A 17072-nucleotide genomic window follows, 5' to 3' on the forward strand; every position below is an offset into this window, starting at 1 on the left:
TCAGAAATCAGGTCAACATGCCAGTTTTCAGAGGCCTTTTATTTCAAAATTCAACATCGGATCCAGACGAGGGTGGTCTGGGTGAAGAGCCGGGGTGCTGGATTCCTTCTTTTAGGATGTTCTAAAAATGGGAGAAAAGATCAACATGTTAGAATGCAGGTCATGTCAGAACGCAGGCCATCTTGTCACTTTTCAGAGGACATCAGATCCGAATGAGGGTGGTCTGGTTGGATACCTGGAGTGCTCTCGTGTCCCACACGCCTGGTTTGATTGAGGGATAACTGAAATTAATTTTTAAGAATCTTTTGAAATAAGGAGAGGAGCTCAAAATGTCATATTTGAGAGGCATTTTCATTGGTACTGGAACATTCGATCTGAATGCCAGTACTCTGGTTGTACACCTGGCGTGCACTTGTGTGTCAACAACATGGTGTGGTTGCGCAATCACCCAGATTTATTGTTTTAATGATTTTTTTTTAATATCAAGTGAAATTGATGTCGAATTATTTTTAATATCAACTGAAATTGATGTACAATCACCATTGACTTTATTTTCTATCTCCACTTGAGAACACTTATTGGTGCTGTTGTGAGAGTTCTTGTTCTTCCTCTGTGAATCTTTACCCGACAGCCAAGAAAGTACTTATTTTATATTTTAATTAATTTCTTTTCACTCAAAAAATGACGTTTATGCATGCGTGGGGATGCATTAGTGGATGGTCTTTTATTTTGAAGGTGGCCAACGCTGCTCGCTGGCGACAGATTACCGTAATGCACAGTATTGACAATCGCAGTGGCGGCTCACTTGACTTCGATTTTGCGAGTGGAGGCTGGCTTGACCGCAGTTTCTTACTGGCATAGAAGAGTAAAAAAAGCAACTACCATGAACCAATCTAAAAAGCGAGGTATGGTGTGTTCCATGTCGGCAATTTTGTGTCACCTTTCGACGTCGACTTGGGTGTGAAGTTGCCGCAGGAGGAGGCCGTGAAGCTGACGTTGGCCCTCTGTCTCCTGCTCCTCCAGCAGCGGACCGTCCTCACAAGATCTCCGACTCACTCTTAACACGCACAAAATTGAAGCCATATTCTCTTGGTTATTTAGTCCATCAGTATCGGAATCATCTTTAATGGCCAAGTATGTAGAACACACAAGGAATTTGTCTCATGTAGTCCAGGCTGCACTACTATTATGAATAACAAGCAACTACGATAAAAACAAGGACATGACAAAAAGTATCGAAAGACTTTCGAAATGTAAGTCCCGTGGGCCAACTTTAGGGACATTCTTTATTCATGAATATTTAAAATATTAAAAAAAAGTGAATTATGAACTACGTTATCACGTACTTTGGCGACCGAGAAGTTAACGGTAGCCGAAGAGTGGTCTGTTCGCCGTCATATAATCACCGCAACGGCAAAATAATTATGCAAAACACGTGAAAACAAATATAATTTGTTGTTAAAGATTGCGCATCGGCGCTTGTTAACAAAATTAACTTTAAGAACGACAAAAAGAACTTGTTCGGAATAAAGAAGAGGCGCTTTGTTTACCTTCGCATACTTCCGCGTTGGGAATACGCTTCCGGCGAATTGCATCATGGGCAATACGAACATATTACGCTACAGATGGCGCCGCTCGCCGAATTGCCAGTTTTCCTTAACGTTATGACGGTCACGACAAAGTACCTCCATGCGAAAGGTAACCATAAATAGTATTTATGCTTAAAAATTGAGGCAAGGTCCTTGCTCATCTTTCCCACGCGGGCTTCCGCGTTTGGCTCCCGCTTCCGGTGCGAGGCATTATAGGAAATGTAGTCAACCTTTCAGACTGGGTCGAGTGTATACTGTTTCGATATGGGTATGTTCTTAAAAATATTGATAACTGTTGGGCAGCAGGTCCGTGTTAGCGACATTTTTAACGAGTATTTGTAGATTTGATCCTGCAGCACAGCTGTTGAATGGAGTTTATGCTGCAAAATGATGCTTGCGCCTTTATAATAGATCAGCGTGTTGGCTCTCTTTCAAACTTGTGTTCGGTGTCATATTTATCAGATGCTGCAAAGCCTAAACGCGTACGCACGGAGACCAAAGCCCTCCCCACCCGGTTGGAGTGTCCTCAATTTGCCTTCCGGATGACGTCAGTAAGGTGACATGGGCGCTCTCCACGCATGAGAGCGGCATGGCAAATAATTTGGGGTGCGTGGACTTTCAATGCATTCAGAAATTCGCCCGTGCATGTTCCCCGGTGCACAACATGGCATTCCTCCTCGTACAGCGACTCGGCTCGGGCTTCTCCGCAAAGGGCTCTCTCTGCGCAGCAAGTGAGTGACAGAGATGAGGGGTGGGGACGCAGGGTGGGGTCACAAGCAGGGAGAGGCGGAGGAGGAACAGGCAGAGAGAGAGAGCCCAGCCCTTCAATGCACGGCAGCGAACGGCAAGAACCAGCGGCGCAACGTTTGGCTGATTTATTCCATTTTTTATATTTATCTTTTGGGAAGAGGTTACAAAGACAACGACGCTGCGGACATGAACTGAACAGAAGAGGCAAGCACCACCGTGCTGCAATCTCCCGAATATCCACAGCACACCGCCCCTTCCTCCTCCTTGTCCTCTCCCATAAGCCCTCCTTTCTCCCCTTACCCCACATTACAGCGATACACACCCAACACCACCCTCCTCCGCCCCCTGCCCCTCCACACGGAGATGCACACGGAGAGCCGACACAAGAAAGTAAGTGCACGTTCTATTTGACACATTGTGACGTTGTCAGCGCGGTGCGATGCGTTCATAATGTTAACGGGTGTCGTGGCTGGCGAAAACGGGCGAACGGGGGTAACGCAAGGCGCGATCTGCAGCCTCACAGGGCACCATCTTAGTTTTTAAAGGGCCAGCAGTACCGTTTCGCCCCCCACCCCCTCGCGCATGCGCACGGGAGGAGAGCCAGGTGCACTTCCGGTCGCCATTGCTGTACATCCTTTGTTTATGAAGGTTAGAAGGCTACAAAGTGAATTCATTTTTGGTCAAACGTGACTTGCCTAGCGAGGGAGTCGTCACACTGTGGTTGACCAGTGAACACTGTACTCATATCGTGTATTTGGCTGTCTGACTTGCTGGCAACGATTGCATTGCTTGTCTTGTGGTGGATAATTATAATTTTATATATATGATATGCTTGGTTTCAGTGTAGTTTTTATTAGCTTTAGTATATATATTTGTCAAGTGCAAGATAAAAAAAAAGTCACTATTGTGTAATAAAGTCAACAACAATGCTCAAACAACTTTTTGACCATCCTTCTTCCCAACGAATGTACAGCAATACTGAAATAATTCCATTTAAAATAAACTCCAAAAGCTCAGCTATGACATTGACAAGATGAAAAGGGCAGGGCATTTTTGCTATAATTATAGTTTGTTTTAGCTACTTTTATAAATGTAAACAGTAGTTTCGTTCATTTTCGTCTTTTAGGCACATTTTCGTTTTATTTCTCGGTTTCAGTTGGAGTCATTTTGTTTGTTCCCATCCATCCATTATGCAAGCTGCATATCCTCACGAGGGTCGCAGGCATGCTAGAGCCTTTTCCACCCATCTTTGGGCAGCAGGCCGGGGTATGCCCTGAACCGGTTGCCACCCACTCGCAAGTACAAAACCAGTCACACTCACAACCATATTTAGAGACAATTTAGTTCACACAATCAACCTAGCATGCAAGTTTTTGGAATGTGGGAGTACCCGAAGAAAACCCACGCAGGCACAGGGAGAACATGCAAACTCCACACAGGAAGGCTGGTGCCCGGATGAGAACCCATGACCTCTGCGCTGTGAGGCGGACATGCTCACCAGTTGCACACCGTGCCTGCCTGTTAGTTTTCATTAACTATAAAAACCTTACGTGTGTGTGTGTGTGTGTGTGTGTGTGTGTGTGTCTACATCATCCTCACATCACATGAACACGTTTGCCATCCTGATTTTGAGGGTCTGAAGATGGCCGAGGGGATGACGCGTGTCTGTGTGAAAGCGCGCTTAAAATCCCGCCTTTGCTGGGTGGCTACTGTCTAAAAAGGAGAAGGGGGTAAATGCCGGATCCCTCCAATTTTGCAGAATATCTATGTGAAAGACAATAATGTGGATAAAGTCAATCTGGCAAAGTTCCACTTACTAAAGTCACATCCGAGGTGGGACATCGCCGGTGTCAGAAAAATGCCGCAAAGTTGAACACCCTACCCTCACCTCTGCCGCATTCCTTGCCTCACACCACACGCTGATGTCCTCTAACGATTTGATTGGCTGCCGCGAGGCTTCATCTCCTGAGGAAGAGACCACTGAACTTAGATTATCAACAGCAGGTAAAGGCGCAGATAGAGAGAGATTCGAAGAGAAAACTTGGTGGAGAGAAGAGAAGTGGCGGTAAAAGAGGCCAAAATCCAGCGCTGTCAGGGTGTCGCAGTTTAATCTGCAGGTCACAACAGAAAGATTAGAAGACATAGAAGTAGAATGTTTTCCATTTTGCCACTGAACTTTTTGGGATAGTATGGGCAGGAACCTTCTCGGGCTTCACGTAGAGAGAGGCTGACACGGGAGAAGCTTGTTTCATGCGGTGGCTCAGTATTTTGGTATCAGGTGGCTTGAGCGGATGACTGGTTAGTTGGCCAGCTGGCTGCCTCTTTGTGTGTGTGTGTGTGTGTGTGTGTGTGTGTGTGTGTGTGTGTGCATCAAGATAAATGAGCGCAAGGTAAGACGACATGGTGTGAGGAATGGGCCGCGCGCTTCAGGGCCAGCCCGAGGGTCACCGCCGGTGGGTGGCGGCGCGCCCGGGTCGCCGAGTCGAGATGTTGTCAGCGAGAATTAACGAGCGGCAGGTAGTCGGCGTGGCGCGCGGCAGCAGTGGCGAACGAAAATTAATGCGCTGCTACAATGTACTGTACTGCTGCTAGTGGGAGTGGATATCGATAGGATTATCGCACTGTAAGTTGCTGGCATCGATAGGTGGACATGTGAAAGCGCTGTAAAAATGAAGATGTATTGCAAAGATACATGAATCATCTTCCGACCAATGAAATGAAATTTGATGACACCCCAGCGGCACACCTTTCGAGCTCTCGCGGCACGCCGCCACAATTGCACCTGGATCACGACATAAGACAACCACGTCGAGTATCAACCGTCGCGAAGGAACCGAGGGAGATATCGGCTCGATGCTGGTTACTTTATTTCTTCCTGAATGTGATAACTTCCACCGTGTCGTGTTGGCAAAGATGTTTATTGAGCCAATAAACTTAGAGAGTGAGAAGTTGCCTCATTTCCTCAAGCCGCAAAGAGGAAGTTCTTCTCTTCATTTGCTGGTCAACCTCGCTTGACCTCTATTTATAGACATACACAGACAACTTTATATGCGCTTAGTCTCCTCTTGGGTACCCCCCCCCAAAAAAAAAAGTAAATGCAGTCCAAATCTAAATGAAAAAAAGGTAAACACAAAAATGCTGAAATTAGCTTAACTCCACAGTCTCCGCTCGGCTGCACTCTGCCCTAAGTCCTCTCTCAGATCAAATTAATCTCCATACCACTTGCCACATGCTGATAAGTGAATTGACAAAAAAAAAACATGGAAAAAAAAACACACCAACAGGCTAATGTTAGCTTAGCATGTTGGTGCAGTATGGCACTCCACAATCGAAACGGAAAAAATGTGTCTCGTGGTGTTTTTTGTTTTTTTCATAGTTTCCCACTTTTTGATGACTGTTCTCAACCGTGTGCTGCTTTCAGTTTCTCTTTGCCTTTATTGCCTCTCGCTGACAGCGCCATCCGCGCCGTGTCCTTGAACGCAACGTTTGAGGAACCTTCTGAGCGCAGAAGCTCAGAAGCTGCTCGAGTGTGTTTGTTTGCGCTCGATGGATGATTTCTCTACTTTCTGCTTGCGTGCACGTGTGTGGGTGCGCATGTGTGCGTGCGGATAAGAGGGTGTGTGGGGAAGTGGCGGCCGGCTTTGCGTCAGCAGGGTGTGGTGTGATAACATGCAGGCGGCTTCTCTCGCTTGCCTCACTGCTCGCCAGATGGAGGACACACCCGGTGTTTCATTTCACTCTTATGTGCACTCCCTGCGTGCATTTGCGTGTTTGTGTCTGCGTGCAATAGCGTCTTTCGACTCGCCCTGGTCCAGGATGGTCGTTTTTGACCGTAAAACTGCTAAAACCACAGTGCAGCGAACGCATCGGTCAGAATGAGACACATTTTATCCAAGAGGAGACTGAGGGCAGCAAGGTGGATCAGCTAATATTAGCAGGACTGATCAGGAATTAGCTATTGTTAGCATGACCCTGCCCTCAGTCTCCTTTTGAGTAAAGTAAAATTGATCTCTGTGCCTTTGCCCGCAGTCTCCTTTTGGGTTAAATTTGTCTCTGTACAATTTCTCCATACCTTTTCTCTCAGTCTCCACTTGGATCGTTTTCATATCTCCATGCAATCCAGTGTGTCAGAACCACTTTTTTTCGGAGTGAACTTGACGTGAACCTGGAGCGTGCGGTCACTTTATTTTTACCCTCTTTATTCATGCTCATTGTGCAAAAAAAATCCCCAACAAAAATCTCTTGCAATGTGATGTGATGTGTGCGTGTTTCTGTACCTTTTTTTTTTTCTGGGGTGCCTTGGGGGTTTTCTCCGCCTCCGAGCAGCTCGTGGGAGCGGGCAGTCGTGTTATGAGCGCATATGTGTGGATCCTGCAGGGGGCAATCCCCCACCCCCCCATCGGAAACACACACACACACACACACACACACACACACACACACACACACACACACACACACACACACACACGGTGAGGACCTGTGTGGTGGTGGGGGGGTTGCAGTGACAGCGAGTGAGCAGAGCGCTGACCCAGTTAGACTCGGCTGTCCCGCCCTCTCTCTCCCTCTCTCTCATGCTGCAAAAGTGGGGGAAGCATGTAATAATGCTTAGGTGGAGCTATGCTAATATGCTAATCTACTAATCATAGTGGCGGTTAAGGCTAACATTAGCCTACAACTCCCCAGTCATAATGTTGAACGGATCCAACTCCATTTTCTTTGGGCTGCTTTTCAAGTGTTTGGATGTTCCAACAGTTTTAGGGACAACCTGAAGGCTTTTTTTTTTTTTTAAACTGTACTGACGGCTGATGGTGAAAAGAGTAATTGACAACCATTCATTTGCAGTGCAGAAAATGTAAAAACAAACAACAGATCGGCTTTTCCGTGTTCTTCTTCTGGAGTGTTAACGGTGCTTACTGGTTCATTAGCGCCACCAACTGACATTGTCCTTCAAATGCAAGTAAACTTACATTAATTGATGGTGGCCTGACGATGCCAACTTTGCTGGTGCTTTGAACTAGTGGGGTTCTGAAGCACACACACAGACCTCACATTTTTGTTGGTATCGAAAAAAAAGAATAATTCACCCAATCAATAGCTCACCCCCCCCCAAAAAAAAAAACAAAAGTCAAGACACAATAAATGTGGGTTCACTGTTATGTAAAAATCCATTCAAAAAAATGGCTTCCAAAAGGTGCAATGTGGTGGGGGTGGGGCGTGTTAAAGAACTAAATATAGTGGGGGGGAAATTTTGGGGTGGGCTGGGGTTACCATTTGAAAGTATTGACAAGTTTGTGGATGCCATACAACTTTGTACTGTTTTGCTGTTTGACATTTTTCAAGCGCTGCAATCCAGTTTGGCGGACGGACGGACGGACGCAACTCTTGAGTCTCCTTCCGAGCTGGTAGCCGGCCGGGCGTTAACGCGTGAACGCGGTTCACGCTCGGCTGGCCTTTTAGCAGATAAAAATAGCCTGTTAAAAACGTGCCGGCGACGGAGCCGCGTTTGAAGCCCTCTCCAGAAATACTTCACTTGCTCTTAAAATGTGATGCTGGGACAAAAAAAGGGAAGCAACAAAAGTAATAACGATTTTTTTGTGTGTGTAGACGACAGTTCTATCAGTGAGGCATGAAACAAATATTTTCAGTTTGGATTAGCCGAGATTACAATCGCAGGTTGTTTTTTATTATTGGTATTATTTATTATTATTATGATTTTTTTTTTTTTAACAGTAGTTTTCAGAGGGGTAAGGAACAGTCACTTGGGCCTGATTCTTACCACAAATAGTGAAAAATGCTTGAAAAAAAGTTTAGACGTGCCTATGTATGCCATCATATGGCAGCGAAGCACTACTTCTTGATTAACAGCTTGATGCCGCTTCACCATGTTTACTTCGAAACCTGGGCTCCATCACCGCGCAGACCTCAGAGGCCGACTGGGTTTCCATTTATTTAGCATTTCTTTCATTTCTATTCAGGATCGGAATCATGCTGTGATTTTTAGAGCAGCAGCAGAATTTTTAAAACGTATTCCGCATCTGATTGGGGAGCCAGTGTAAAGCCTGCTTTGGAAATTAAGTTGAGTTGGCACTTGAGTCAAGTAATATGCTCTGATCTCTTTGTTCTGGTCAGAACCTGAGCTGCAGAGTGCTGAATGAGCTGCACATGTTTGATGCCCTCTTGAGCGAGTCCACCGAGAAGGCCATTTGAATCATCGAGTCTACTGGAGATAAAAGCTTGAATAAGCTTCTCCTGGTCTGCTCGGAGTAGCCGGCCTTTCAGTCTCGAGATGTTTTTCAGATGGGAAAAGGATATTGATTCGATATGATTGCTGAAAGCCAGATCAAGTCTAACAGCACCCCAAGGTTTGGGACTTGGTCTTTGGTTTTGAAGAGACAGTGACTCCAAGTGTTTACAAACAGCAGGACAGTGAGCTGCTTCACCCCTCTCCCCCCTCGAATGCTTTTATTTGCTCACTGGCTCCTCATTCTTTGTTTTTGCTTCTCGTCTTTTCGTTTCTTGGTCGTCTCCTTGGCTAACCAACCCCCACCCCCAGAAACCCCCCGCCTCCCACCCTGACTTCCTGTGCGGAGATCACAAGCTGACAGGGTCGCGCCCACCCCGCCCTTTTTTTTTTCTAGTTCCTGGAACTCTGCACTCACAGAGCGAGACCCCTCCTCTCGCAGTCCAGTGGTCCTCATAAGGTCTTACATGCTAACTGAACCCCCCCCCCCCCCCCCCAACCACCCCCGCCTCCCCCCCAAGCGACGAACACCCCCCTAATCCCACCCCACCATGGCCTCCACCCCAACTGCCTCGTCGAAGTGGGATTTGTAGAAGGTTCCCATTCCTGCCTTTTCTGAGTGAGCGCGGTTGGAGTCCAGATGACTTCTTAATATTAGCGTGTTGGATGTTTTATTCCCCCCACCCCCGTTTTTTTTTTTTTTATCCTGTTCCACTAAATTCTCCGCCCAACAGGGGTGCTCCAGATTAGGTCAAAACAAACCTTGAGGAATTATTGGCTAATCCTTCCTGTGGTTGCGGCCTCTCAGGCTGCCCCGTGTTAACTCCTGACAAGGACAAAAGACGTTTTTGGAACAAGCTGTTGTTTTTTGCGAGTTTTTGGCAAGACGATCCCACCCAAGCAAAGACGATTCTCATGCAAACACATTGCTAGTGTTGTTGTTTCACATTTTGGGTGTCTGGGTTGTCACAACAACAACAACAACAAAAATGGCTCCCTTTTCAAAAGTTCTGCTTTTCTCCTTTCGAAATGTGCGTTTTTCGTTTGCATACGTCAAAAGCGCAGTTGAGCACGCATGCCGCCATCTTCAAACGTCAGTCTTTGGACGAGCGAACCGGAGGACGTTTTTTGTTTTAGCTGGCGGCGTAACAGCAGTGCTTGTTTTGTCACAGTGCGGGGCGCAGTTTTCGCCATCCTGACAGTTTCCCAAGCTGACCCCCTGTTGTGTTTTCCTCTTCGGTTTCACGACCTGGGCCTTGGACTTGCGGCTGTGTTCGGAATCTTGCTTCTTTACGAGCTTTGTGAGCTTCAGGGATGATCCATTTGAAACGTTTACTTTTTTTTTAGTTTGACACATGGACGCAAAAACTGGTTTGAAGTGTCAACAGTGAAATGCTAACCAAAACAGCAGCAACTACTGTGGCAGTCAGCAGTTTGTCGAATGAATCAAAGTGTTCTCATCTGAAATGCGATTCAATTCAAAATGTTCTTTTTGCCCGCCAGAGTGACTCCAACAATAAAAATCTGAATGGATAAGAAATGAAACTGTTTTTTAGAAATATAAATATATTTTTTAAATAAACATTTTAGACAAAACAATCAAGTCTTGCATATTAGTTACTACGTTATCACGATGTAATTACTAATTATGTTTCAGGGTCATGGAAAGAGAACTGTTTGAAGTGCAAGGATGTTTGTCAGTTGGGGGGGAGTAGGTGTGGCACGGAGAGGCCTTTACCTTTGTTTAGAAGCACAGAGGGGGCTCTGTCCCCCTCACAATGGGACTAGAGGGACACTAGTGTGTGAGTGTGTACGTGTGTGTGCGTGCGTATTTGTGTGCGTGTCTTTGGGTGGGGTGACGCAACCAGTCACACCCCGTAGCCGATTGGTCGAGGACACGCCTCAGTGTGGAATCCACCAGAGCCAAGTCACATGACAAACACTCTTCAACAGGCGAGCCCGCAGAAGCCCTGAACGATTTTATGGGGGAAGGGGGTTAGGGGCGTTCCATGACAATTTGTAGGCATGTCAATCATGCTTGGACCCACCAAAAGCCGTTCCTGAAAATAAACAGGACGTTTGCCATTTTGTTTTGTTTTTTTTCCCACGTCGTAGGCAGGTCTGAACCATGGAGCATTTTGGGATCGAGATGGACGGGAAAGACCAGAAAAAGTGCTCAGGTGCACGGGTCACTTTTCACAGAAATCTGGCAACTGGAGCTACTAACAGCAATTTTTTTTTCAATCAATATAGATTTTTCTAAGGGACTGTATGTTTTTGTCTGTGCCTTTCACAGGAACGACTGCAAATTTGACACTTTGACACGCAGCATTACTGTCCGAGGATCGTGATGTCAATTTCAGCCTATCGCTCTCAGCCCTCAGCCACGTACAAAGGTGCACGCTTGGACCATTTGGGGTATTTAATTGAGCCCCTGAAGCTGGTTTCACTTTGCACCACGAAATTTGGGAGTCTATCTTGAGAAGACCCACAAAAAGGTGTCATGAAGCATGCCTGAAAACACAGAGAGGCTGTCATTTCCAGATCGGTGGCGCACTGGAATCCTTCTGAAATATTCAGCCCCCAAAATGTAAAATTTGGTGGCAGGTCTATCACGAGAAGAGGGCCCACAAAAAAAATCTCAAAAACCCATGCCTGAAAAGAGACAGCCGGTCTACCATTTTGGGTTGAAAATTGCCACTGCTGAGTCATTTTGTCCATTTCAAAGAGTCCGTCAAAGACAAACTCCCTCAAACTCGAGATAGTGTTGAATATTTGCTAAATCTGAACCGTATCTACGAACCAGATGTGTGCCGCTAACTTTCGAAGGGTTTGCATTTTCACTTGAGTGTGTCTCTCTCTGGCGCATGTTAGCGAAGTTTGACTTGGGTAACTTTACGACGCAAAGCTTTTTCTCCCGCATTGAGACGAGCCGCAGCTCTCCATTACAACACAGCTCGCATTTCAGCACGTCAATAATTTAAGAGACGACGACTTGTTTGAGTCCCAGGGCTGTGTGACTCTAGTTAGTATTTAATGTGCCTTTACTAGAGGGCCAAGGCACTTTATGAGCCTTTTATTTTACGGCTTCTGTGTATACAACGTTGAGGCGCGTTGTGTCCTTTCAACTGCTTTTGTTTGGCCTCAAAGAGGATGAGGATGACGTGTAACCCTATGTAACTTCCTCAGCCACACCCCGCAAGAAATTTGTCAGGTAATTGACTTAATTAGTGCAGCCAAGTCCAAATCAACCTAGTACCCCCCCCCCCCCAAAATCTAACTTTACAGTCAGCGTGTGGACTAACCTTTGCGTTGACGTGGCTGCTGTAGAGTGCCTCGTTGCTGGCCTCGAGAGTGCGTGCTTTACCCAGAGCGGCAATCCGATAAGGCGTTCCCTCCCTGAATAGCAGAAGAAACGGAAGGGTTAACCAGACATGTTGAGAAATCATTTTTGCGTGTTAATGTCCAAACTGTGCTTCATGTAAAGTTTTTGCATCATTTTTGGGAATCAAACCGCTGTTATTTTTGATGAATACTTTGGCCTACTGCGTTACGTAGTGACTTTGAACTCAGTATTGCTCCTCGTCTTGTGAATTGTGCCCTACTTCGAGTCCTCTGACAACTTGTTTCCACGTGAGGGGGCATGGAGAGGCTTTTACCTTTCTTTAAAAGCCAACTCCCCTTGATGAACACTTAGGCCTACTACGCTACTGTTATGAGTGACTTTTTTTTTCTCTTTTTTGTTTTGGGCGGTGGAACTTGGTGTTGCACGACTTCTGAATGGTCAAGTGTGTTGTTGTGAATATTAGAGGAAGTTCTTTGAGGAAATGGTTTGTTTATCAGAAGGTGAGACTCTTGTAAATGCGTGTGGACCGAAAAGGCCTCGCCACACCTCATTGTGTGTGTGTGTGTATGTGTGTGCGCGCTTCCAGAAAAGGGTGTGTCCGCCTGCCTGGCTGAAAGGGAGGGAGGGGCGACTCCTCCCTGCTTCCCCCCTCCCACCCTTGCTCTCATTCTTTGGCTTGTTATTCCTCACCGGCTCCTCATTCCCTCAGTTGGAAGCCTCGACATTAGGCCTCCTTTTTTTCCTCCCCCTTCTCTCGCTCTCTCCTTTTTTTTTTTTTTTTTACTTTTTTTTTAATATACTTTCTCTGCCTTTATCAAAGTGAGTTAAATGTTCATTTCCTACCCTGTCCTCAACTTTTCTACCTTCCCCCTTTGACCATGACACCATCTTCTTCTTCTTCTTCTGTCAGAGGAGGAGCGGTGCCCAAAAGAAGAAGAAGAAGCCGTCGGTCACCGCCCTGACGCAGGAGGCCACGCCGCCCTCGCCGGCCAAGGAGGAAGAAGAGGAGGAAGAGGAAGAGGAGGCGCCAGACATGCCCTCAGTCCAGATCAAAGCTGAGCCAGAGGAGATGGAGTGCACGGTGAGGAGGAGGAAGAGGCGTGGGTGTGGCCAGGTGGTCCATCTAGCTGCTAGTATCGAGTGGTTGGCGTTGAGCAATTAGCATCTAGCCCTTAGCATCAAGCGGGTAGAATGTGGCAAGTGTGCGGCAGTTTTAGTGTTGACTGTTTTTACTTCATTGTTGTAGCTGTTTGGTAGTTATTTGTCTTACATGTGATTTTCATTGCATCACTTAGTTTCAGCTGTAGTTGCAAAAAATAATAATAATTCAGTTCAAATGGGTTGGCACCTAGCAGTTAGCATAGCTAGCAGTTAGCATGAAGTGGAGGGAATCAAGTGGATAGGAGCATTTATTGGTTAGCATCCTGTGGCTAGCATCTCGAAGGTTCACAACCAGTAGTTAGTACGTACTGGTTCACCTGTGTTCGCTAGAATCCACCGGTGAGTGGTTAACATCAGGCGAATAGGAAGTAGCATCTAGCGGTTAGCATTGAGAGCACGGCTGTTAAACTCAAGGCGAGTGGATAGGATAGAGCAGGTGACTTCTAGTGGTCGGCATCTAGCAGTTAATATCCCGCGGTTAGCCTCAATCAGATGGAATCAAGTGGCAAGGACAACAGTGAGCGTCTTGCAATTAATCTTGAACAGTTAGCATCTCGTAGTTAGCATCCAGCAGATGGATGCAAGTGTATATAATCTATTGAATAGGATGTAGCAGTTGCCATCCAGCCATTCGCCCCTAGCAGTTAGCATCAATGTAGCAGAATCAAGCGGTTAATCAAGTGGGCCGCATCGAGCCGCTAGCGTCAAACGGATAACATTTAGAGAGACGCTTCTTCCAGAGATTCCGCAAACGGTGGTGCGCGAGATGAAAAGTGCCGACGCTTGTGACGGAATGTGAGAATGCGGGATGAAGACGCCCAGCTATGTTCTGATGGCGAGATAAGTACACAAGGAAGTCGGATGATGTTTGCTTTGCATCATCATCCCAGTGCCGAGTTTTTCCCAGATGTTTTTTTTTTTCCCTGCTAATGATGCACAGACACAAAGTTGATCTGGCAATTTTCTGCCTTCTGAGATATAGCTGCGGTCCCCCTTTTTATGTTGGCCTCTACAAGCTGGCATTTTCCTGCCTTTTTGTTCTATATAAAAGGACCTGATGTGATATGAAGGGACAGAGCCAAGGCAGCAATTTTCTGGCTTCAGAGGTAGTATTAGGACCGTAGCAAACCCTGCACGGCGCCTGCAACCACTTTCGCGCTGCCAGTGTGGCGCTTCCTCATTCGGTATTGCTCCTCTGTATAAACAGCAGCAATACAGAACGAGGGGCCAAATTTGGCAATTTTCCAATTTCTGAGGTAGAATCAAAGCGTGACGGAGTGTAAATGGTATTCTGTGATACAAGCACGGTATGGTAAGGTTGACTTTTGGTGAAGTATAATTATCCAGGCGGTGGCAATTCCGCCTCACAGTACAGAGTAACCAGGCGGTGGCCTTCCTGTGTGGAGTTTGCCATGTTCTCCCCGTGCCTGCGAGGGTTTTCTCGGGGTACTCCGGTTTCCTCCCATATTCCACAAACTTGCATGCTCAGTTAATTGAGCACTTCAAATTGTCTAAGTGTGTTGTGGGCTGAATGGTTGTTGTTCATCTAGGCGTGCCCTGCGATCGGCTGGCAACCAGTTCAGGGTGTACGCCGCCTGCTGCCCCAAGACAGCTGGGATAGGCTCCAGCAGCGACCCAGCATAATGGTCTCAGAAAATGGATGGACGGATACTTATCTTGGATGAAAAGTTCATCTTGTGGAAAATGTAATGACACTTTTACCCAAAGACAAACGCTCCTTTGTACCCCGGCGCGTAGCGATTTTAAACCGAAGAGTTCCCCAAGGCTCAACACTCAGACCCCTTTCATTTCCATCCAGTCACAATCACATGATACTGTCAAGGCTCAGTCAGTCAGCGAACGCATCATCTGACAGGGTAAGCGTGGCCCAAGTTACGTATGAACCCAAAAGATGATGACCCTCATGTCCAAAGGCCCGCAAATCGACCGCCCGGTTAAAGCAAACGTCGGGTTCAAAGTTCACTCTGCGGGCCTAGCCGTCAATGCCACCAGGCTCTTACTTCCTCCTCCGCCACCATTCTTCTTCTAAAAAGTCCTTGCCTTTAATAGGATGTGTCGAGGGGAGCGGTCAAACTGCGCTTCCGCCCGGTGTAACCGTGGCAACCGCGGCAGCTACGGCGGGAGTTGCCCAAAAAGACTCCCAGACCCTCCCCCGTTCCCACCCCACCTCCCTCCGCCACCTTTTTTCCACTTCAGCCAACAGCGCGCGCACACACACACACACACACACACACACACACACACACACACACACACACACACACACACACACACACACACACACACACACACACAAGCTACCAGCATAGCAAATTGAATAGCTCCGTAATCTCTCTCTCTCTGGCATACACACTCGCACAAACAAGGCCTTGTGTGTGTGTGTGTGTGTGTGTGTGTGTGTGCACATAAACAAGTCTGTTGTCCTCCAGCAAACAAGAGTAGTCATGCACAACGTCGGCAACACACACACACACACACACACACACACACACACACACACACACACACACACACACACACACACACACACGTGTTTGTGTCATGAGAGGTTAGCAGCCTCGCACTTGAGCCAGGAGGCTTTTTTGCTTGTGTGTGTGTGTGTGAGACAAATCAGCAAAAGGACACAACATGCACAATTTTTTTTTTTTTTGGGGGGGGGGGTAATGGGAAAGGCGCGGCAGCAAATGTGGCTACGCCTAAGCTGGTGCGGGCTGATGATGTCATCACTTACAGATGGTACATTCGGGACCAATGGGAGATTTCAGATCTCCCAAGGAGGAGAAGGCACATGGGAAAGACATCCCGATTGATTTTTACCACTAAAAAACAGCAAACCCAGCGATGATGGCCATGTTTTTATGAATGGCGGCACATTTTTTGTGCAAAATGCTTCTGAACTCTTGCTACAGTGATCCCCCCCATCCATCGATCTATCCAAACAAAAAAAAAAGATTTTTTTGGGGCGTTTCAAATTTGTCCCTCCAAATGTTGTGAGTTCCTTTGGAGGGTGGCTCAAACCACAAACAGTTTTGGACTGTAGTTTTTTTGTGATTAAAAATAGAATTAAATGGAAACAAAAAGTCAGGACAATACAAGCTTTTCATCAGACAATATTGTCATCATGAAACAAAAACATTTGTCAATGTTTTGTTGTTTTTCCCGGTTGCTACGCAGAAATACGTGTTTCACTTTACCAGATAATAATATCCATGGCAAAAATTAAAATAAGACAAAGCATGAACTGTATTTCTGAATTTTGTCAGAAACAACCGATAATACAACACCCCCTTGCCAATTTTTTTATTTTTTTCATCCAGGCCACTTTTTCGGGTGCGTTTTCTTGTGATTACAAAATGACATGGTGTGGAGTGATGACTTGGCTTTGAACCGCCTCACTCGCTAACAAGCCCGGGCATGCCACCTGCGGGGTCTCAGAGTTGAAACTGCAGTCCATCACATTTAGCAGAACAAACCATGTGACAGATAAGGAGGAAATTAACATTTGCCAACCACTAATCTTAACGAGGCCGGCTGATTTTTACACTCGCAACAACAAATCTAACAGCGTTTCTCACATTTGTACGAATTATGGTGTGGTTTTAGTGCAAAATGCAACAAAATGTCTTTATGCCACAGATTTCATCCTGTGGATGGTACAGCATTTTTTTTTTTTTTGTAGCAAGAATGTAGCAGGCCTGTCCACTGAATTTGCACCATAATTAGTAAAAAATGTGACAAAACTTGTCGGACGTTGATGCAATGTGGTAGTGACTAATGGAGGTCATTTAGTGCAGCGCGGACCTCCACTATCATTTGGAATAAAATGGATACCAAGAATTTTGTTGGATTTTCCATAAAAATGACACCGATTTGTGGAATTAGTTTTTATTTTGTTTATTTTATTTTTTAATTTTATCTTCTTTGTTTGTCTGCGACCATGGCTTGTCACTCAGCTGAGTGG

General features: G+C 46.3%; 1 protein-coding gene and 1 long non-coding RNA gene across 5 annotated transcripts in view; one reads left to right on the forward strand and one right to left on the reverse strand.

Annotated features, from left to right (window-relative positions):
• Positions 1 to 11966, reverse strand: part of rbm41 (RNA binding motif protein 41) — a 20257-nt gene extending 8291 nt beyond the window's left edge. Inside the window, exons 1-3 of one of the 4 annotated variants that reach the window (XM_019873179.1) lie at positions 11889 to 11966; positions 4228 to 4304; positions 941 to 1057 (exon numbers count right to left, since the gene is read on the reverse strand). In XM_019873179.1, coding sequence (XP_019728738.1) covers positions 941 to 1057; positions 4228 to 4238 — 128 coding nt within the window. In that variant the 5' untranslated portion in view covers positions 4239 to 4304; positions 11889 to 11966. The other 3 variants (XM_019873189.1, XM_019873197.1, XM_019873205.1) reach the window with 3 other exon arrangements.
• LOC109517824 (uncharacterized) lies at positions 1852 to 12922 on the forward strand. The gene is made up of 2 exons (XR_002168618.1): positions 1852 to 2729; positions 12840 to 12922. It is a non-coding gene; the product is annotated as an uncharacterized LOC109517824 (long non-coding RNA).
• The last annotated feature ends 4150 nt before the right edge of the window (positions 12923 to 17072 follow it).

The sequence above is a fragment of the Hippocampus comes genome, unplaced genomic scaffold (genome assembly GCF_001891065.2).
Source record: "Hippocampus comes isolate QL1 unplaced genomic scaffold, H_comes_QL1_v1.1 scaffold33, whole genome shotgun sequence".
Lineage (NCBI taxonomy): Eukaryota > Metazoa > Chordata > Actinopteri > Syngnathiformes > Syngnathidae > Hippocampus > Hippocampus comes.